Source organism: Lampris incognitus, chromosome 5 (assembly GCF_029633865.1).
Source record: "Lampris incognitus isolate fLamInc1 chromosome 5, fLamInc1.hap2, whole genome shotgun sequence".
NCBI classification, from domain to species: domain Eukaryota; kingdom Metazoa; phylum Chordata; class Actinopteri; order Lampriformes; family Lampridae; genus Lampris; species Lampris incognitus.
The window spans coordinates 5,896,876-5,917,582 of NC_079215.1; the positions used below are offsets into that span (position 1 = coordinate 5,896,876).

The 20,707-nt window shown below is 46.6% G+C and overlaps 1 protein-coding gene across 1 annotated transcript in view; it reads left to right on the top strand.

The window, feature by feature from the left end:
* cyth4b (cytohesin 4b) overlaps nucleotides 1-19,535 on the top strand; it is a 38,347-nt gene extending 18,812 nt beyond the window's left edge. The window contains exons 4-14 of the mRNA XM_056280936.1: nucleotides 368-432; nucleotides 2,824-2,890; nucleotides 8,075-8,193; nucleotides 10,190-10,270; nucleotides 12,196-12,308; nucleotides 12,844-12,992; nucleotides 13,726-13,837; nucleotides 14,792-14,868; nucleotides 15,933-16,004; nucleotides 18,002-18,156; nucleotides 18,284-19,535. Of these exons, the coding sequence (XP_056136911.1) occupies nucleotides 368-432; nucleotides 2,824-2,890; nucleotides 8,075-8,193; nucleotides 10,190-10,270; nucleotides 12,196-12,308; nucleotides 12,844-12,992; nucleotides 13,726-13,837; nucleotides 14,792-14,868; nucleotides 15,933-16,004; nucleotides 18,002-18,156; nucleotides 18,284-18,365 (1,092 nt within the window). The 3' untranslated portion in view covers nucleotides 18,366-19,535. The remainder of the gene's footprint in view (nucleotides 1-367; nucleotides 433-2,823; nucleotides 2,891-8,074; nucleotides 8,194-10,189; nucleotides 10,271-12,195; nucleotides 12,309-12,843; nucleotides 12,993-13,725; nucleotides 13,838-14,791; nucleotides 14,869-15,932; nucleotides 16,005-18,001; nucleotides 18,157-18,283) is intronic.
* Nucleotides 19,536-20,707: the final 1,172 nt, after the last annotated feature.

A 20,707-nucleotide genomic window follows, 5' to 3' on the forward strand; every position in this document is an offset into this window, starting at 1 on the left:
GGGGAACTAGGAGGAATAGCGTGATCCTCCCACGCGCTATGTTCCCCTGGCGAAACTGCTCACTGTCAGGTGAAAAGAAGCGGCTGGCGACTCCACACGTATCGGAGGAGGCATGTGGTAGTCTGCAGCCCTCCCTGGACCAGCAGAGTGGGTGGAGCAGCTCGGAAAATAGGGCAACTGGCCAAGTACAGTTGGGGAGAAAAGGAGGGGGAAAAAAGCCAAATAGACAAATAAATAAACAAGGAGCCGTGGTTCTAATCTTTTGCATGCTCTGTATAAAGCACACACCCACGCAACCAAGCGGTGAATGATCAAATGTCAAAGTACGATGTTTGCGCAACGTTTCCTGTCATTTTACCTTGTCCAGAAGCTGAAGACGGAGATAGACATCGTCATGGCAGAGATACTCAGCTTTCAGGTTGCAGAGGACAAGTAAGTTTAAAAATCAAAAGCCCTAAATTTCCATATTACTACACATCGCCACATGTACACCACTCCTGATGAATACGTTGTTAATGGGGAAAGTGATAACCATATATAAATAAATGCCTTTATGTGAATTTTTCTTATTCACCTTATTCGCATACTTTTCTTTTTTTTGTTGCCACGACTGCATCTGATGCTGCAACAAACTGTTGGGATCCTTAAAGTTTTAACTGTCTTTTTTGTTATTTTTGTTTCAATTCTAATTTTGCCCTTCACTTGTCCTCCTGCATCTGTCCAACTTTGCAGTAATACCTTGTTGCTTACTATGTTGAAGATGTTGCCGAACTTCTCTTGCAGTGGAAAGGGTCGTTTGCTAGCTGTGAATCACTAAAAAGCTTAACTACTATATGACCATCGAGTAGCTCTCGGAAATAAAGACACAGTGCTTTGTCTTCTTTGAACCACTGGGAACGCACAAGCCAGTGCAATCTTAGTCCTGGTCCCAAATCTGGATAAATGGGTAGGTTTGCACCAGGAAAGGCATACATCCTTTGCCAAGTCAAATATTGGGATCATAACTCAAATTTTCATACTGGATCGGTCGAGGCCCGGGTTACCGACAGCCACCACTGATGCTGTTGGCCAGCAGGGTGCTGGTGAAAACTATGATATGGTTAGGCGAAGGAAAAGGAGAGGGGGTAGGTGTGTGGAGGTGAGAGTCGGAACTTTGAATGTTAGCACTGTGACTGGTAGAGGGAGATAGCTGGCTGATATGATGGAGAGAAGGAAGGTACATATACTGTTTGTGCAGAAGACCGGGTGGAAGGGGAGTAAGGCCAGGAGCATTGGAGGTGGGTTCAAACTCTTTTACCATGGTGATAATGGGAGGAGAAATGGGGTGGGGGTAATCCTGAAGGAAGAGTATGTCAAAAGTGTGTTGGAGGTGAAGAGAGTGTCAGACAGAGTGATGAGTATGAAGGTGGAAATTGAAGGTGTGACGGTGAATATTATCAGCACATATGCCCCAAAAGTTGGGTGTGAGATGGAAGAGAAAGAAGAATTCTGGGGTGACTTGGATGAATTGGTGGAGAGTGTACCCAAGGATGAGGGAGTGGTGATTGGAATGGACTTCAGTGGGCATGTTGGTGAAGGGAATGGAAGTGATGGGTAGTTATGGTGTCAGGGAGAGGAATGTGGAAGGACAGATTGCGGTGGATTTTGTGAAAAAGATGGAAATGGCTGTGGTGAATACATATTCACAGGGTGACACGTATAAGAATGGAGGAAGGTGCACACAGGTGGACTATATCTTATGCAGGAAGTGTAATCTGAAAGAGATTGGAGGCTGCAAGGTGGTGACAGGGGCGAACGTAGCTAGGCAGCATTGGATGGTGGTCTGTAGAATGACTTTTGAGATCAAGAAGAGGAAGAGAGTGAAGGCAGAGGGCGAAATGGTGGAAGTTGAAGAGGAAAGACTTGCATGGTGTTCAGGGAGGGGTTAAGACAGGCACTGGGTGGTAGTGAAGAGTTGCTGGTTGGCTGGGCCGGCACTGCAGAAATAGTGAGGGAGACAGCTAGGAAGGTACTTGGTGTGCCATCTGGATAGAGCAGCGTTTCCCAACCCAGTCCTCAAGGAACCCCTATCCTGCAGATTTTCATTGTAACCCTGCATAGGTAGCCTTGCTTGTACTTACTCAACCAATCATCTCACAGCACTTAATTATGCAAGGTGTGCAACATCTGACATAATTCATTGCTGGTTGGTTGAATAACTACAAACAGGTACCTATTCAGGGTTGCAAAGAAAATCTGCAGGATAGGGGTTCCTGAGGACTGGGTTGGGGAACACTGGGATAGAGGAAGGAAGACAAGAAGACTTGATGGTGTGATGAGGAGTACAACAAAGTATACGGAGAAAGAGGTTGGCAAAGAAGGAGTGGGGTAGTCAGAGAGATGAAGAAAGTAGACAGGAGTACAAGGAGATGCGATGTAAGGCGAAGAGAGAGTGTGGTGTGGGATGTGGTGAGGGAGGTCATGCAGGTGGTTGCTGTGAGGGAGGAAGATGTAGAGAAGCGAAAGATGAAAACAGATGATCCGCTGTGGCAACCATAAGAAGAACAATAAGACTGTCATCTGAAAAAAGGGGACGCTATTCCTCACAAAATGCTTGCTTGTTTGAAACACATCAAGGTTACCACATCATAACTCATCCTAAAAGATTTGCTCACGACACCTTCGCTTTTGGGGAATGTAAATGACCCGCAGGTTTAAACGATTGACTGATGAGATTACAATCACATAAAGTCTCCATGAATTGAATATAGAGGTCATTGGAATGAAACCATTCAGTGATAAGAATGAACATTTTCTCCAATTATTATGTTTTTCCTAATGCAGTAAAACCGTAGAGAAGACTAAGAAGTACTCCACTGGAAAGAAGAAATTCAACATGGACCCCAAAAAGGTAAACTTTCTGAGTTGACTTTGGAAGTTATATTCTTGGCTTGATTGTCTGTTTCCTAGACTGGCAAATGCGAATTAGTCTGGAATCTCTCAGCTCATTTTCGATTTCCAAGGGGCGTTATCAATGGGCACAGACCAAAATGCCTCTGGACGCAATTGGATAGACCAGACTATTGGATAGACAACCAATCAGAGCAAAGAAACGTGTGACATAGCGCTGAGCAAAGTATCCCAGGTCGCATCCGGATGTGAGCCACTTCAGGCAGTGATGCAGCACTGATGGCCTTCTTCTGGCCCTGATAAAATGGATGTGAGCCTGAAGTGGCCCACATGTATAACAGCAAATATGGCCCAAATATGCCAAATCAAATGTGGGCCTTTTTTGGCAAAGATGCGGTGCTCTGGGCAACATGTGATCTGGATGTGACCCTGAAGTGGCCCGTGTGGTAAATGGTGAATATGGCCCAAATATCACAAAACAAATATGGGCCACCTTTGGCAAATGTGTGGCACATGCGGCATTGCTATGGCTTGGTTCTGGCCCAGATCTGGCACATAGAAAGTGCGTGCACCCAGAGGCGTGAGGGAGGTGGTATGCTGAAGCGCAGGGACGCACTTCCCGAAAGAGGGGGCGGGGTAGTGTAACGACCACGTATGACTAGACTCGCTAGCCCTTGGCTAACGGGTCGGACCCTTTAATCGACTGGTTAATGTAGCCGCCCGTGGTACGGGAGACCCGAGTTCGCGTCCCGGCTGCGGTGGTCCCGGGCTGCCCCCTGAATTCGCTCCAGTATCATTCAGAAGTCTCGCCAGTCTTTAAATGGACTGTGTAACTTTTAGCTGGTCGCTGAAAAACCTCCCAAACTTCAGACACCGATGTGTAATGTCAGCGACTAGAAATATGGCTTAAAATACGCGATCACAAATATACACAATCTCCATCCATCCATTATCCAGACCGCTTATCCTGGTCTCAGGGTCCTGGAGCCTATCCCAGCAGTCATTGGGCGGCAGGCGGGGAGACACCCTGGACAGGCCGCCAGGCCACCACACAGGACCCCCACACACACACACACACACACAGTGACACCTAGGGACAATGTGGTACGGCGGAGTCACCTGACCTACAGGTCTTTGGACTGTGGGAGGAACCCGGAGCCGCCGGAGGAAACCCACCCAGACACGGGGAGAACATGCAAACTCCACGCAGAGGACCCAACAATTCTCCATGACCTCAATAATATTTCCAGGACATTGGATCATTTTCCAGGTTTTTTTTTCTCCCATGGCTGGAAAAGTAGTCCATACATTTCCGAGTGTCGCCGGACTTGTGGGAACCTACTCTTGTCGATGTTTGTATGCGAGCGTTTCTTTTCTTTTCTTTTTTTTGTCCCTTCGCACCGTGGTAGGAGAGTTTGAACCCACCTCCGACGGCCTTACTCCCCTTCCACCTGGCCCCCTGCACACACAGTACACCTTCCCTTCTTCTCTCCATCATATCAGCCGGCTCTCTCCCTCTACCAGTCATGGCGCCAACGTTCAAAGTTGCGGGTCCAGCGCATCCCGCAGAAGCCCAATCGGATGGCGATCTGGAGGATTTGGAGGCCAGGGCCACGTTCCTCAAACCGGCGCCGAACGGTGTGTGCGGCGTGGAGGGTGTGTCGTCCTGCTGACAGAGGCCACCGTTTCCATTGGGAGTGCACATGCCTAGAGAGCAAAACGAGGAAGCCCGGGAACGGCAGCACACCTAAAAGCAGGTCAGCCCGGGATATCCAGAGCCTTGATCGTCTGGACCGTTAACAGGCGATCGGCCGAGTTTGTTGACTTCAGGGAGCTTCTTTCTTTCTTTTCTTACTTGTCTTTTTTCGCCGTGAGTAAACCAAGCTGAGTTAAACTAAACTAATCTGATGCATAGACGGGTCTGCATCCTCATAACCCCCACTATGTCAAGTGTGGACTCGGAGAGGACGGTTTGGCCCCGCTGCGTCGCCTCTGTGGACACACGGCGGTTTCATTCCGTCCTCGCTGCCGCAGCTCTCCGACTCGCGTGTCTCTTGGTTTGGACGCAGACAGGCTTTACTTTGGGCTTGATACTCGCTGCTCGGGTTTCCGCCGCCGCTGTTTTGACTTCCGTTCCGATAAGCCGTGATGCCGTTCTGTATGCCGTTGCGGTGTCGCGTTGGAACGGGGCCAAAACCACATTGGCTGCTGTTGTGTTGTTTTTTTCCTGCAGTGAATCTGATGAGCGTTGCACGTTGTGTTGCAGCCCTGAGCGCGTCTGTGCCCTGAGGTTAGCTTTGATCGTCGTGTCGAACCTTCGGGGAGAGGGAGGCGTTCCTCGGATGTTTTCTGTGTCTCAATCGACACGGTCCCACATGGCACGTTTTCCTTTTGCGTGACTGTTGTCGAGTCTCCAGGGCTTTCTGATCGGTGGATCTGGTTTGAAGAGAAGCAGGCGGTCGCCTACCAGCGAGAAGGTCCTGGGTTCGAACCCCGGGGTAGTCCGACCTTGGGGGGGGGTCATCCTCTGTGCGGGGTTTGCATGTCCTCCCCCCGTGTCTGCGTGGGTTTGTCGGACTACCTCGTGAGATCACGAGTGTGGGGTGGCAGCGCTCCCCCGTCTGCTGTTGTGTGTCGGGGCAGCAGGTCGAGGGTCGCGGACGCAAACAGGCTCAGGAAACCGATCCGCAAGGCCGGTGACGTTGCGGGGGTGGAGCTGGATTCTCTGGCGGGCGGCGGTTTCTGAGAGGAGGACGCCGTTGAAATTATGTGCCGGTCGGGTACAGGGGTACTTTTAGCAATGGACTACGCAGACAAACAGAGTATAAGATATACACACAGGAGGAGCAAAAGCTGAACATAAGTTACAAAAGAGAGCTGGAGTACAAAATATTTAGAAATATCCACAGACATCCAGTGGGTGGCCAGGTTCAGGAGGGCAACAGCTTGGGGGAAAGAAGCTCTGAGGCTCCTGTAGCGCCTCCCAGAGCACAGGGGGAGAACAGTCCATGGTTGGGGTGGGTGGGGTCTCTGCTGATGCTCAGACCCCTTCGAAGGCAGCGTTTGTGATAAATGTCTTTTATGGCTGGGAGCTGGGTACCGGTGACATGCTGGGTCGCCGTGACGACCCGCTGCAGAGCTTTCTGGTCTACTGAGGTGCAGCTGCCGTACCCCACTGGTGCAGGATGCTCTCTCTATGGTGCAGTGGTAGAAGGTGGTGAGAATTTTTGGGGGGGTAGACGGGCGCTCCTCAGCCTCCTCAGGAAATGCAGGCGTTGTTGGGCCTTTCTCCACAAGGGCCTGGGTGTTTTGATGTCCAGGAGAGGTCCTCGCTGATGTGGACTCCGAGGAATTTAAAGCTTATTTCTCTTTCATATTTTCTCTTTTATTTCTATTCGTCCTGCTTTTCAGTGTTTCTATTTGATTCTATTTTCTTGTTATTTTTCATCTTGTTGGTTTTTAGTTTTTTTTTCTTTACTAGAGCATGAGTGTCTGTAATAGGACCCACTTTCCCCCCGGGGATGAATAAAGTGTTCTGGTTCTGATTCTGATGTTTCCTGCGGGTGCTCCGGGTTCCTCGACAGTCCAAAGACATGTAGGTGAGGTGACATGGCCATGCTAAATTGTCCCTAGGTGTGAATGTGTGTGTGTGTTGGCCCTGTGGTGGCGTGGCGGCCTGTCCAGGGTGTCTCCCCGCCTGCCGTCCAGTGACTGCTGGGGTTGGCTCCCGCCTCCCTGCAGCCCTGGTCAGGATAAGTGGCTTGGATAATGGATGGATGGACATATTCTACCTATGTCACGGATAAGCCATGCATCTGTGGATTAAGTGTCTTTCTTTCTCTCGCTGACGACTGAAAAGGTCGTCAGGTCATGTACTACATACTGAGACGGCGTCGTGACCCTCAAAACAGCAAAATCAGTGACAGCCCCGTCTTACAACTTGAAATTTACCTCTATAAGAGAAACTTCCTTCCCTTGAATGTGACATTTTCATTCAAAAAAGTGCCCTACCTGTGACAGATTTGCGGGGTTTTTTGTGTGGTTCGGTAAGGTTTTTCAGCAGAGGTGCGAAAAAAGGGCTGTTTGCCAAAAACAAAATATTTTTAACGTGGCTTTTCCTCTCACTGCTGCTGGACGGATGAGAAAGAGGATGAGAAACCACTTTTGAGGAAATGTGATTTATGGAAGCTATGAGCTCATTCTGCAAACCCCCAAATAATGAGAAATCTGGCTTTACAGACATGGAAATGAAAGTGTTATGAGAGTAAAATTAAAACCCTGAATTTAAGGAATGACTCAACTTTTAGCGCGAGGGTCCAAACGATAAATACATACTAAAGCATAGTACACTCAGTACACATTTTCTTGATTTCTGCAAATGAGAGATGGTCTTGGATCAACATTTGATATGCTGCCTTTGGACTAATACTACTCATTATGACCCTAACCCTGTTTACAAACTGAATCTGAACGGATAAATGCTCTATCAGCCCCATGGCATCACTTCCAGTGTTCATTTGAGAGCATCCCTGACCTGCAGAAATCAGCAGACCCATGTGTTTAGCATGTATGTATATACTATGTGCATGAGTGTGCCTGCAATCTAACCCAACCCAGGCAGCAAAGAATCTTTGGCCCACATCTGCAGTTCTCTTACGGCCCACATTTGGTCCTGAATGACAGCGCTGACTCAGGGTGAGTGTGGCTGCCTCAACCCAGCCATACTTGAGCCACATTTGGGCCACATCGGGCCCACATAGTATGTGCTGTAACCCGAGTCAAGCCCGGTTCATTACATTTGGGCCATGTCTGGCCCACACAACACTTGCCGTAACCCAAGTCAGGCCCGGCTTATGACATTTGGGCCACGCCTGGCCCACACAACAGTTGCCAGTGCCGTAACTGAGCTGTAAGTACCAAAAGTGCCCCAGAGTAGGCCCAAATGTGTCTGCTATGTGGGAGGTGTGTGTGAGAGAGACAGACAGACAGACAGACAGACAGACAGACAGACAGACAGAACCTGCATCCATGGATTCACAGGTGGATGCTTGCAAGTATGTTTGCTCGACAAAGAGTTCAATGAACACCGTGAGAGACTGGAATTACCATCGTCAGCATGGTTTGGGTCATGTCACGCAAATGAACCGTTCAGCCTCACACCGGTAAATTTGCTTCGTGTCGACAGGGAATCGGTTACCTGGTGGAGAATAAGCTGGTGGAGGAGAAAGCCCAGCCGATCGCCGAGTTCCTCTACAAGGAGGAGGGACTCAATAAGACAGCCATTGGTGAATTCCTAGGAGAGAGGTGAGGAACCTGTGTGTGTGTGTGTGTGGTATTTACTCTCTAATTTGTTGTATATTATTGCATTTTCATTTTATTAAATTAAGAGTGCATATTCTCATTTTTTTCCCGCCGCACATGCAAACTCATATCTATTAATTCTCAACATCTTCCAGAGATGTTTTCTCAGTTGTGAGGCCAACTTTCTACCCCCGACCCCGATTCATACTATTACTACTAGAATACAATTCCAGATAAATATTTTTTAAATATGTATGATAACATGAATATTCTTGAATCTTGATGAAGAAACTATCAAAATCATGATATGAGACTAGATGTCGTCTGGGGTTTTGGTTCTGGTAATATGGTGATATCAGATGCCCAATCCATCTCAACTAGCTCGTTTCGACGTGAAGGAGCAGCGACTCTACTCCGAGCTCCCCCCAGATGTCCGAGCTCCTCACCCTCTCTCTAAGGCTGAGCCCAGACACCCTACAGAGGAAACTCATTTCAGCCGCTTGTATCCACGATCTCACCCTTTCAGTCACTACCCAAAGCTCATGACCATAGGTGAGAGTTGGAACGAAGACTGACTGGTAAATTGAGAGCTTTGCCTCCCGGCTCAGCTCCCTCTTCACCACAACGGTCCGGTCCAGCGTCCACATTACTGCTGGTGCTGCACCAATCCGGCCGTCAATCTCCCGCTCCATCCTACCCTCACTCATGAACAAGACCCCGAGATACTTGAACTCCTTCACTTGAGGCAACAAGTCATCCCCAACCCGGAGGGAGCAATCTATCTATCCATATCCCCCGGAGGGGATATAGATAGAGAGATATCCCCCGTAGGGGATAAAGCTAGTGACAGGCATGGGTGCGAGTCCATGAATACTGGGATGGCATCCAGCGCTTTACCTGTACCCCCGTCCATAGGGGTAGTGGTTGTGCCAGGAAGGGCATCCAATGTAACATTTTTCCCAAATCATTATGCGGACTGACAAGACCATACCAGATCGGTCAAGGCCCGGGTTAACAATGGCCGCCATTGGTGCTGGGGTACTGATGGAAACGGCAAAATCCACTGCAGCGACTCCTGACAAACAGGGAAAGAGCTGAAAGGAGGAGAAGAATATGGTGATGGAACTTGTCATTCCCTGGTCTAAAAAGGCTGCATTACAGTCAAGTGATATACATGTTCTGAACTTATTCGACTGTTTGAGATGACTGAAATGAACGACGAGTATCTCTACCTGCTTGGTCATCACATCCACATTACTAATGATCATTTCTCAACATTTTCTTGTGAGGAAATATTTTATAAAAGCACCAATAACCATCCCCGAGATGCTGGGAAGTAGTCGACATTGAGGTATTCCCCTAGTTTGGAGAGGGAACGAGAGAAAATGAGGCGATACAGGTGTGCGAGGAGTCGGCGGAGCAGCGTTTTCCATCACACGCCAAATGTTTTTCTTCTTTACGTTTTGTTATTTTTTACATCTGGGAGGAAGAAACGCGGCAAACGTTCTGGTTTGTTGGCGTCTTTGTCAGCGTCTCAGTGGGTTGATGGAGCAGAAAGAGAAGTAAGGAGCACAAATGAAGGGGTGTTAGGAGAGGAAGATGAAGGTACAGCAGGTAGAGGGTGGATGGGAAATTTGTAGAGCGGTGAAGGGAAGCGTTTGTGGACAGGGTAGTGAGTTTTTTTTTTTTTTTACAGTGTTGAGTTTTCTTTCTTAAGACCATTCCAGTAGCATTAACATCCAACTATATGTGGAGATACACCTGGAGTATGCAGAGAAATCACTAAGAAACACTTTTGCTGGTGTTCCCAGCATAGTGATTTTTTGTTTTTACATTTTCCCTCCTTTTTCTCCCAATTTGTCATGTTCAGTTCCAGATACTGAGTGATTTTGAAGGTACTATATGACTTCAAATGCATTGTTTTACAAAAGAAAAGTGAATAGGATGGAGTGAGCACCAAGGTTTATGTCCTCCCTCTTTTCATGTGTCTCCTCTCCAGAGAGGCGCTCCACCTCCAGACCCTCAAAGCCTTTGTGGAGCTCCACGAGTTCTCAGACCTCAACCTGGTCCAGGCCCTCAGGTCAGCTCATTTCATCTTTACTACTTTTATGATGTGTCCTCCTCATTATCATTACCATCCTGTTGCATGCACTGAATTATCAGAATCATTCTCGTCATCATCAGGAATCAGGAGCACTTTGTTTGTGTACTTGCGTACACGAAATGAAATGAAGTATCGTTTCCCCCAGCCCACAGCAGTTCAACACAAAGACAAAAACACATATCCAAAAACTACAAGAACTACAAGAACACACATATCCAAACTAACAACAACACCAAAAATCACTGTCTAAGAGAACGAACGCCAGCCGATGACTGTTGGAACTGCCGGTCTGCATGGGCTAGCAGCTAGCTTAGCCTGCCCCATTTCTGCATCCTGTCAGACCGCCCTCGGTGTTTCCTCTTCAGGCATAGCTCTGGGCAGGGCTGTGGTCCTTGGGCCCACCGGATGCAGCAGACCATGCTCCCTCAGCCTATCCAACGCCAGCTCTCCCAGCCAGACACCTTCGACACACCTCCCCGCACTCCACACGATGACAAAAAAACACAGTCAACGCTAGGCGAGGCCGCTGGTCTGCATGGCCTAGCAGTTAGCTTAGCCTGCCCCGCTTCCACGTCCTGTCAGACCGCCCTCGGTGTGTCCTCTTCGGGCACAGCTCCAGGCAGGGCCGTGGTCCCTGGGCCCACAGGATGCAGCAGACCAAGCTCTCCCAGCCGATCCAGCTCCAGCTCTCCCAGCCATGAAACAAAGACAGAAACTTAGACGCAGGTGTGGACAAAGACACTGCATAGATGGTACTGGGTGAGGCTGCTGCAAACGTGAATTCACGCCACCGTGTTCCCACACCAGAAGCGGCCTTGTAATGAGTAATGAGGCTTTGTTCGAGTATTAATCAAAATCTTCTCATGCAAATTGCCTGAAGTCTGACTAAATGGCAGTTAGGAACACAATGGGACTGAGACTACATCCGTGCTAGTCTGGACAAATTCGAAAGCGTCGTTTTAAATGACAGCCGTTCAGATTTTAGCGCTTCCTCGTGAGTGATGTGATTGGTCAGTCGGCTGGAGAATTTCAGACATGGTCAACTTGGAGTGCCCCTAAAATGCGTCGCTTCATAAACGCGAGGTGCACTGCTTGGAGAGGATACGCTGCTGTTGTGTCCGGAAAAAAGCCACAGGCGCATTCAAAGTTGCGTCATATGTGATCTCGACCTTACTAGTGTGTTCTTCCTGTTTTAGCTTCACCTCACCACATTTCCTCATGTCAGCAGTCACTCCGTGCTTATTTGTGTGAACATTGCATTGACATAAGCGGGCACACGAAGAGACGACACCTTCGCTCAAGTCAAACGCCAGTCAGGCTTGGACTGGGAACTGCTGATGACCAAAACACACCTTCTGCAGATGTACTCTGTCCACGTAGACAGCCGGTTGTGATCATGCATGTCATATGTACATGCTAATATGCAAAATCGTTTGTCGTGAGCAGTACTTTGCAGTTTTGAGTCTTGTGGTGTGACACGGTCATGGACGGATGATCTGTGTGCATCTGTACAGAGTCCAAACCTCCAATGAGGCTTTGTCCATTTCTGAAACTTGTTCAATTAAGTTCATATAGCCTGACAGATGCTGTGGGCCGCTGGGATGCTCTTATCAGTTAGCCTCAGATGAAACCACGGCAGGCGTTGGCAACATGGCAGCAAACCTGGCAAAAGAAATAAAACACAAAACTTGTCGAACGAAAGAGGAGTAGCACCAGCAGATGAAGGACCCCGGCCTTGTTGTACAGCGTGACAACAGAAGAGGCTTTGATTCCCTCAGTCTGACAAAGAGGTTCTGGTCCCTTTGAAGACTCTTACATTCAGCGAATGAAAAGGACGATCAAAGTCGTGCAGTCTGGTGTAGGTGTCAGACATCATCTTGTGGCATTCCTGTTCATAACAGACAGTTCCTGTGGAGTTTTCGTCTGCCTGGTGAAGCGCAGAAGATTGACCGCATGATGGAGGCCTTCGCCGCACGTTACTGCAACTGCAACCCTCACGTCTTCCAGTCAACCGGTGGGTTTCTGTCAGCATGCGTCTGTTTGTCTTGTGCATGTGTGTGTGCGTGTTTGTGTGTTTGTGTGTGTGTGTGTGTGCGTGTGCGTGTGTGTGTGTGTGCATTCTTATGCGAAGCCTAAGGTGGCCTCTTCTTTCGTTGCATCTTTCCCTCTTTCGCACCCATTTCCTGTATTTCTGTCAATTTTCTGGTTCTTTCTCGGTAATCTTTATCTTTCTGTCTTTCCCCTCGTGTCCTTTTTTCTGTATTTGGCCCATATAAGACTCCACCGGTATTAACTGGGTGATTCAGTTGTCTGATTTTGCCTGTGCGCACATACTGTATGTAAAACCAGCTTGTCGTCCGGCCAGTAAAATGATGAACTTGAGCGACTGTGGTGATATAGGCGACACACAAATGTTCCAAACAATGTGACTTCCCTGTTAGAAGTCGGAGGTCATGTGTCATTGGATGACAAACCACAGAAGAGGAAAACAACAATATCTATGTGTGTGTGTGTTTGTGCGTGCTGATCTTGTGGTCCTGTCTCACCAGACACCTGCTACATCCTTTCATTCGCCATCATTATGCTGAACACCAGCCTCCACAACCCCAACGTGAAGGCCAAGACCAGTGTGGAGCACTTCATCTCCATGAACAGAGGAATCAACAATGGCGGGGATCTACCCAATGAGCTGCTTACGGTGAGGCCAACCAGCCAATCACGTTGTCAGCATTTGTAAACAGGAAGTTACCTCATTTAACAATAGTGTTTTATTTTTAAAAAAAAGACAAAACTGAGTAACTTCTTTAATTCCATTTTTCACTCTGAAAATGGAGAAAAAAAACATGGCGGTGCCAAACTTACAATACGAAACCCTTACGGTGTGCTTACATGCCAGTGGTGCGGTGGTCTCCACCAACTGTTGGACGTCCAGTGAGCGCGTTGCAGATACGTGTCATCAGCAAACGTGGCGGATATGCCTATAAACAATGTCTTATTTCACCAATACACAATCCACCAGAGTTGTTGTCTTGCATTCAAAGCAAGAAAGAGACAGTGCAGTTAGCTGGCTCTTGCTTCTTTCAGTTCTATGTTGCTTATTTTAAACATCTGTTCACGATTTGAGCGCACCTACCCTATCTGACGAAATGGCTTCTCATTTGCATAAAGTTGGGAAATTCTCAACTGTTCAATGCTGTGTCGTGCCGTTAATCCCGGAATCGCACGCGCAGGAATGCCGCCTGCTTCCATAGAAAATGAATTGGGAAGCGAGACTTAGCCCGGCTCACTTGGCTGGCATGACACGCGTCACACGGTTATGGTAGGCTGACAATCGTGCGGCCCTTACTTGTCAAACATCATTTTTGTGTGTCTACACAAATCTGTGGGCCATTTTTTTTTAGTTATCTAACTCCTTTTTTTTTTTAATCCAGCAATTGTATGCAAGCATACGCAACGAGCCGTTCAAAATCCCAGAGGACGATGGGAACGACCTGACCCACACCTTCTTTAACCCCGACCGAGAGGGCTGGCTCCTCAAACTGGGTAAAACACTTCTCCCAATTAAGTTAATCTTCAATTATTATGAACCTTTTTTTTTTCTTTTGGGATGAATGCATCAAAACAGCCTGACGCCCTTCCTGTGAATTGGCACAATGCTAATGGACCCATGCTAGTAGCATACTACTACTGCCAGCCACTAGTAGCATACATACTTATACAGATACCTCAGATTATCAGGGTGAACGTGTAGTGTAATGTAATGAATCACGACTTTGAATAACAGGCGACTCAGTCATGTTAACTCAGAATAACACTTGTGCTTTTCTCAGCCTGATGTGACCTTCCCCATATTATTATTATATTTGTTTTATTTATTATTATTATATAATAAGTAAAACAAATATAATAATACAATTATTATAAAGTAATAAAACAAATATATTAATACAGTTATTATTATGTTTTATTTATTATTATATAATAAAATAAAACTAATATATATTATCATTATTATATTGTTTTATTTATTATTATATAATAATAATAAATAAAACAAATATATTTGTTTTAATAAATTCAAAAAATTCAATAAAATAAAACAAATAATCATAGATAAAACAATATTATATATATATATTATTTGTTTTATATATTTATTATTATTATTACATTTATTATTATATTTGTTGTATTATATTGGTTTTCTCTTTGGGTGACCCTTTAAATTACAGTCCATTCATTAGTGATTACTGAGCAATAGTTTAGCGAAACAGGGGCTTTTCTACGTCTCTAGCTTGTTTCCTTGTTATTCCTTCAGATATTCAATATAAAACAGTGTGTGGGATAAATTCATACATCACACCCAACCAGTATTTTGTGTCACAGGGATAAACAGTGATTACCTGTTAAATGTGATTATAACCTGAATATGGCTAAAATAACTTGGATTGTAAACAGACATGAGAATTGTACTTTTTAACGGTGACTGTATTTCAGGAGGCCGAGTGAAGACGTGGAAGAGACGATGGTTTATCCTGACCGACAACTGTCTCTACTACTTTGAGTTCACCACCGTAAGACACCATCCAAATCTATCCTTACCCAGTCCATTTTAGTTTCTGTTTTATTTTTATTTATTCATTTACCATAAAGGTCAACTCTGGTTTTACCTCATTTCAACAAGCCCTCTGTGTAAAAGCTGTGTTAGGCTGGTGTCCGGGTAGCGTAGGGGTGCATTCCGTTGCCTACCAACACGGGGATCGCCGGTTCGAATCCCCGTGTTACCGCCGGCTTGGTCGGGCGTCCCTACAGACACAATTGGCCATGTCTGCAGGTGGGAAGCCGGATGTGGGTATGGCCTGGTCACTGCACTAGCGCCTCCTCTGGTCAGTTGGGGCTCCTGTTCGGGAGGGGGAACTGGGGGGGATAGCGTGATCCTCGCATGTGCTACGTCCCCCTGGTGAAACTCCTCACTGTCAGGTGACAAGAAGCGGCTGGCGACTCCTCATGTATGGGAGGAGGCATGTGGTAGTCTGCAGCCCTCCCCGGACCGGCGGAGGAGGTGGAGCAGCTACCGGGACGGCTTGGAGGAGTGGGGTAATTGGCCAAACACAACTGAGGAGAAATTGGGTGGGGGGGTTACAAAAACAACGACAAACAAACAATTTAGTATCTCCAACACAAACATCTCCTTTGGACACCCAGTAGTCCAGTGAACTCTGCCGTCCAGGTAACTTGAGTTTCAACGTTATATACAGGCCGGCTCACAAGGAGAGCTTCAATGCACTGGGTCTGGATCAGGATTCGGGACTCGGTGTATTGTCAAAGCAAACCATTTCAGTGTGACGTCATTTGAGCAACAAAGTTGCCATATAAAATCATCAGTTTCCTGTCAGTTCAGCTACACAGACGTTCTGTCTCTCATCCCTGTCTGGACACACCGAACATAGCAGCCAATGCAGGTTTCCTGATGAACTTTCAGTGCCATTGGCAGTTGTTCCAAAAAAAAAGACAAAGGTTGAGTGTTTATGACTTATGTCCTTCCCCCTGTCCCTTCTTATCTCCCTCCCCGTGTCTGCCTGTCTGTCTGTCTGTTTGTATATCATTTCTTTTTGTGTTTCTACCTGTCTGTCCCCAGGACAAAGAGCCAAGAGGGATTATCCCGCTGGAGAACCTGAGTGTCAGAGAAGTGCCTTGTCCTCGCAAACCCGTAAGACACCGTCAGATTTATTTTTTTTTTTTCTAATGCAGTGTGAATATGCTTCATGATTGAGAATAGTTAGATATATATATACTGGAGTCGGCACGGTGGCGCAGTGGTTAGCGCGGTCGCCTCACAGCACGAAGGTTCCTGGGTTCGAACCCCGGGGTTGTCAAACCTTGGGGGTTGTCCCGGGTCGTCCTCTGTGTGGAGTTTGCATGTTCTCCCCGTGTCTGCGTGGGTTTCCTCCCACAGTCCAAAGACCTGTAGGTCAGGTGACTCGGCCGTACTGAATTGTCCCTAGGTGTGAATGTGTGGTGTGGTGGGTTGGGGGCCCTGTGTGATGGCCTGGCGGCCTGTCCAGGGTGTCTCCCCACCTGCCGCCCAATGACTGCTGGGATAGGCTCCAGCATCCCCGCGACCCTGAGAGCAGGAGAAGCGGTTTGGATCATGGATGGATGGATGGATGGATGGATGGATGGATGGATGGACATGTTGGAGTCAGAGTTACTTCACTGACCAGTAATGTTGCTTCAAAATAACCTTGCACAGATTTGTGTGAGTAACTTCTTTGCTCAAACTGGATTAATGTGGTCATGGTTTGTGCATGCAGGTTTACACATGTATTCAGGTTAACCAAACAATCGATTGAGGCGTCGAGGTCGTTTGACAGACTGTGTAAAGAGGCAAATAGAATAGACAAATAGCGATCGATAAATAGGTTGACGCTCACGGTGATCGATCGCTTTAGACCAGGGGTGGGCAGTCTTAAACAGAAGGGTTCAGTGTGGGTGAAGGATTTTGTTCCAACCAAGCAGTTACGCACAAAAACCTTCACCTTCTCTCACCCGCACCGGCCCCTTCTGGATATAAGACCCCCCCCCCCCCCGTTTAGGTCAGTGTTTCTCAACCGGGGGTCCGCGGACCCCTAGTGGTCCGCGGTGTAATTGCAAGGGGTCCGTGAAAATAAAATATATTTAAAAAAAAGATCCTATGACATTTATAGAAATAGGATTATTTTACTCAAATGTGACTGAGACCTTTATCTACCTAAACTATAAAGGGTAACAGGACTTTTTCTCTAATTACATCTGTTTCACAAGTGTAATTTATTGTATTTTAATAAGAGATCTCGCTCCCGTTTGCATTGTTAAAAGTTACTGCATAACAATTCTGCTGTTACATATATCTGAAAGTTACTGAATACATATTCTGTTTAGTTACATATATCTGAAAGTTACTGAATACATATTCTGTGTTGTTACATATATCTGAAAGTTACTGAATACATATTCTGTGTTGTTACATATATCTGAAAGTTACTGAATACATATTCTGTTTTGTTACATATATCTGAAAGTTACTGAATACATATTCTGTTTTGTTACATATATCTGAAAGTTACTGCATAAGAATTCTGTTTTGTTAACTATATCTAAGTTGCAACTGAAAGCTCTTATCTTTGCCCCAAAGAGAGAATAAATGCTATAATGCAATTTAAAATGCAGTTTCTACTGTTTCTATCAAATTGCAACCCCCCTCCCCCGAGATCAGGTGGAGGGGTCCTCAGGGTAGATCAAAAATACGCAGGGGGTCCAGGACCCCAAAAAGGTTGAGAACCACTGCTCTAGAATATAATAGCGGGTTTGGCTATAAGGATGTGATACAAGCACTCCTATTGGCTGTTAAGTTAGCTGCAAGCTGATTGGTCCATCTGACGCATGAGGACGCAGGGGGGAGCCACATAATCGTCAGTCTATGTTTAGCCCTCAGACGAGTCACTACTGCGGAGCTAGCTAGCTACTGTATGATTGTATAAAGTCGTCGTCGGATCCCTCCATAGAGACAGAAAGTCAGACACATATGTCCAACTCGCCGTTCGCGTCGCGTTATTTGCGTCGCCCGGCGCAACTTCAGCTTCGCGTTTGGTGTGAACACTGACGAGTAGGCTGGTGGCGACCGTGGGTGACTCCTTGTGACCGACCCTACCGCCTCTCTCCCCTCAGTTCTGTTTGGAGCTGTATAACCCCAAGAGTCAAGGGCAGAGGATCAAGGCCTGCAAGACGGAGACTGACGGCAGAGTGGTGGAGGGGAATCACCAGTCCTACACTATCTGTGCTTCCAGCGCTGTAGAGAGAGACTCCTGGATAGACGCCATCAGGTCAGCGTATGCACATGAATACAACACATACACATATTACACAAATCCGTGCACACAGTACACAACCGATCACACCCGTATCACTGTGAGAACTCAACAACTCTTACAATGTTTACTGTCTGAACAGAGCCAGTATCACCAAGGACCCGTTCTACGACCTGGTTTCAGTCCGCAAGAAAAAAGTCATCAACCAAACCCCCAAGGACTGACTCGCTTAGCGCCGCCAGCAGAAGACTTATGGTACTGCACCGCGGTGCCAGGATGAGAGCACATCCTCTTTACACTGCAGTAAATATAGCTCGAAATAAAGCTGACAGCAGGAAGTTCAGGGCCATCGTTTAAGTTAAAGTGGGAACTTCTCTCTTTGTATCTTAAACGTATGTCATGTTGTCCCAACTTGTGGACCAAGCCATGAGTATTATGTGTATGTTCTGGTTACACTATTTAAAATGGGTTGTGTGCGCTATCTTCTTTGCAATGATAGGACAAGTGTTTTTTTTGGGGGGGGGGGGATGCAGGTGCTGCCAAACTTAAGAGGAATATGTGTGAAGCAAGGACACGACGGAGCGTGCAACTTCCCATTTAGTCTGAGTGTGCTATTAAAAAAAGGGAGATATCAGTCACTCGGCTTCTTCCCAGCTCAGAAGTCACGTCGGTGCACACACTTTTCAGTCACGTTGCAAAAAGCACATCCTCCTACATGCAGTTGTTGATTTGAAGATTTTTGTGACGAAAATGTTTGCTAGCATTAAAGTTATGCACGTTAGAGGTCACTGATCAAGTTAAGAATTCATACGAAGTAGTTCGGTCGGTAAGGATAACATCATCTGTGTAGTTAGTATGTTGACTGATAAACTTGAGCTAATTTAACTCTTTTGTTTTCAGGGGTTGTTATATTGTAGTGGTTTTGCTGGTTTTCTGTCATATCAGGTAGTTACTTGTAAATATTCACCTGTTGTCAGGTATTTCAGCCATCTAATCCTTGGTGGGCTTTGTCCAGAATCACATGCTACCTACTAGATTTACACGTAAACTATCTTGCAGCATACTATCATTTGCATGCGAGTAGCCGCCTTATTCCTGGCCCCCATGATACCTTGCGTGAATTATGGGCGCGACTTCCGGCGCGTCTTGTCACTGAACCGGAACCGGCGTTTTCCATGGTAACGGTGCGCTTACCGTCTTTCTTAGAGCGAGTTGTATGGCGTCCCATTCATTCATGAAGATCTAGCCAGCCAAGTTAGCTAACGATGTGGGAACACCACCTCACGGGACTTAAAAAGGGCGACCCCCCCACCCCCCAGGAAACCCGTGGATAAAGTACGATGACTTTATGCACACTGGAAAAGCTGACCTGCGGGGCTTTCTGCCAGAAAGCTTCCGGTCTAACAGAAGTGTTCGGTTAAGGTTATCAGTTAGGCTAAGCATTATGTTAAGGTTAGGTTGAGGTTAGTGTAACCGGTTATTTTCTTGCCCGGTGCGGGATTCGATACGGCGGTTAGTGACGTCGCCTTGTGGTGCAGTACACCCCTCGTGTCAGTGTAGTGTACAGTATTTTCATGCTACAATAATTGTCTGCACCCGGTACAACATCCGGGTATTATTCGCACACGGTTTGATGAATACTGTGGTTGCAAGTATGCTAAAAAACACTTGCATACCGTTGTGGCTGTGGTTTGTGGTTACCAGGTCAACACAATCAATCAGTCAATCAATGTATCTATCTAGCTATCTAGCTAGCTAGATATCATTGATCTAATCCTGGTCTCCAGCATTTTTTTTCCCCCTTGTCAAAACATCGCATTGGATCAATTGATTGTACCACACAAAACACTTTGGGTTTATCTAAAGCAAACAAGCAGTGACAAGCAATCACTCAATCAATAAATAAAATGACCTTAAACGTGCAAAGATCACCAAGCAGCTAACTTTCACCTGCATGCTTCATAGAAAGCCTGTGTTTGACTTTTAACTTGCTTTAAAGTGCATTAGAGTAGCTGCACTGCAATAGGCTCACTTCATTTGGCTTAACATTGACGTACCGCTGTAAGTAAAAAAAAATGGAGTCGGAGCAAGAAACTGTTTTTATCTGTTGTAATAAAAGTGGCTTGGCTGCCTGTTGACACGTGAGACCAGATCCTGTTTTTGGTCAACAGAGAATGATGTGATCTGTGTTTTCCAGCAGAGCGCACACTGAAGCCCCGCCCCGTCACGCACCGTTTCCTCTTAGCTAGCTAGTGTGCGTGTGCGTGTGTGTGCGTGTGCGTGTGTGTGTGTTCTTCCTATTTTAGTTTGTTTGTTCTGAGCCTAAATAAATGATTGAAATATGATTTTATGTTCGCACCACTTCTGTATGGGACTGTTTCTGTGCTGGCTTCATAGTAGTTCAGTACCGTCCCGTACTGTCTTTCCGTGGTATCGGCATTAAACCGGGTATGTTTATGTTGTGACGGACAGATGTGTTGTCAGAGTTAATGATACCAGGAATACCTACACTCTCTCACAAAACGAGGACTGACATATTTGAGGCAGTATTATCTGAAAACTAGCT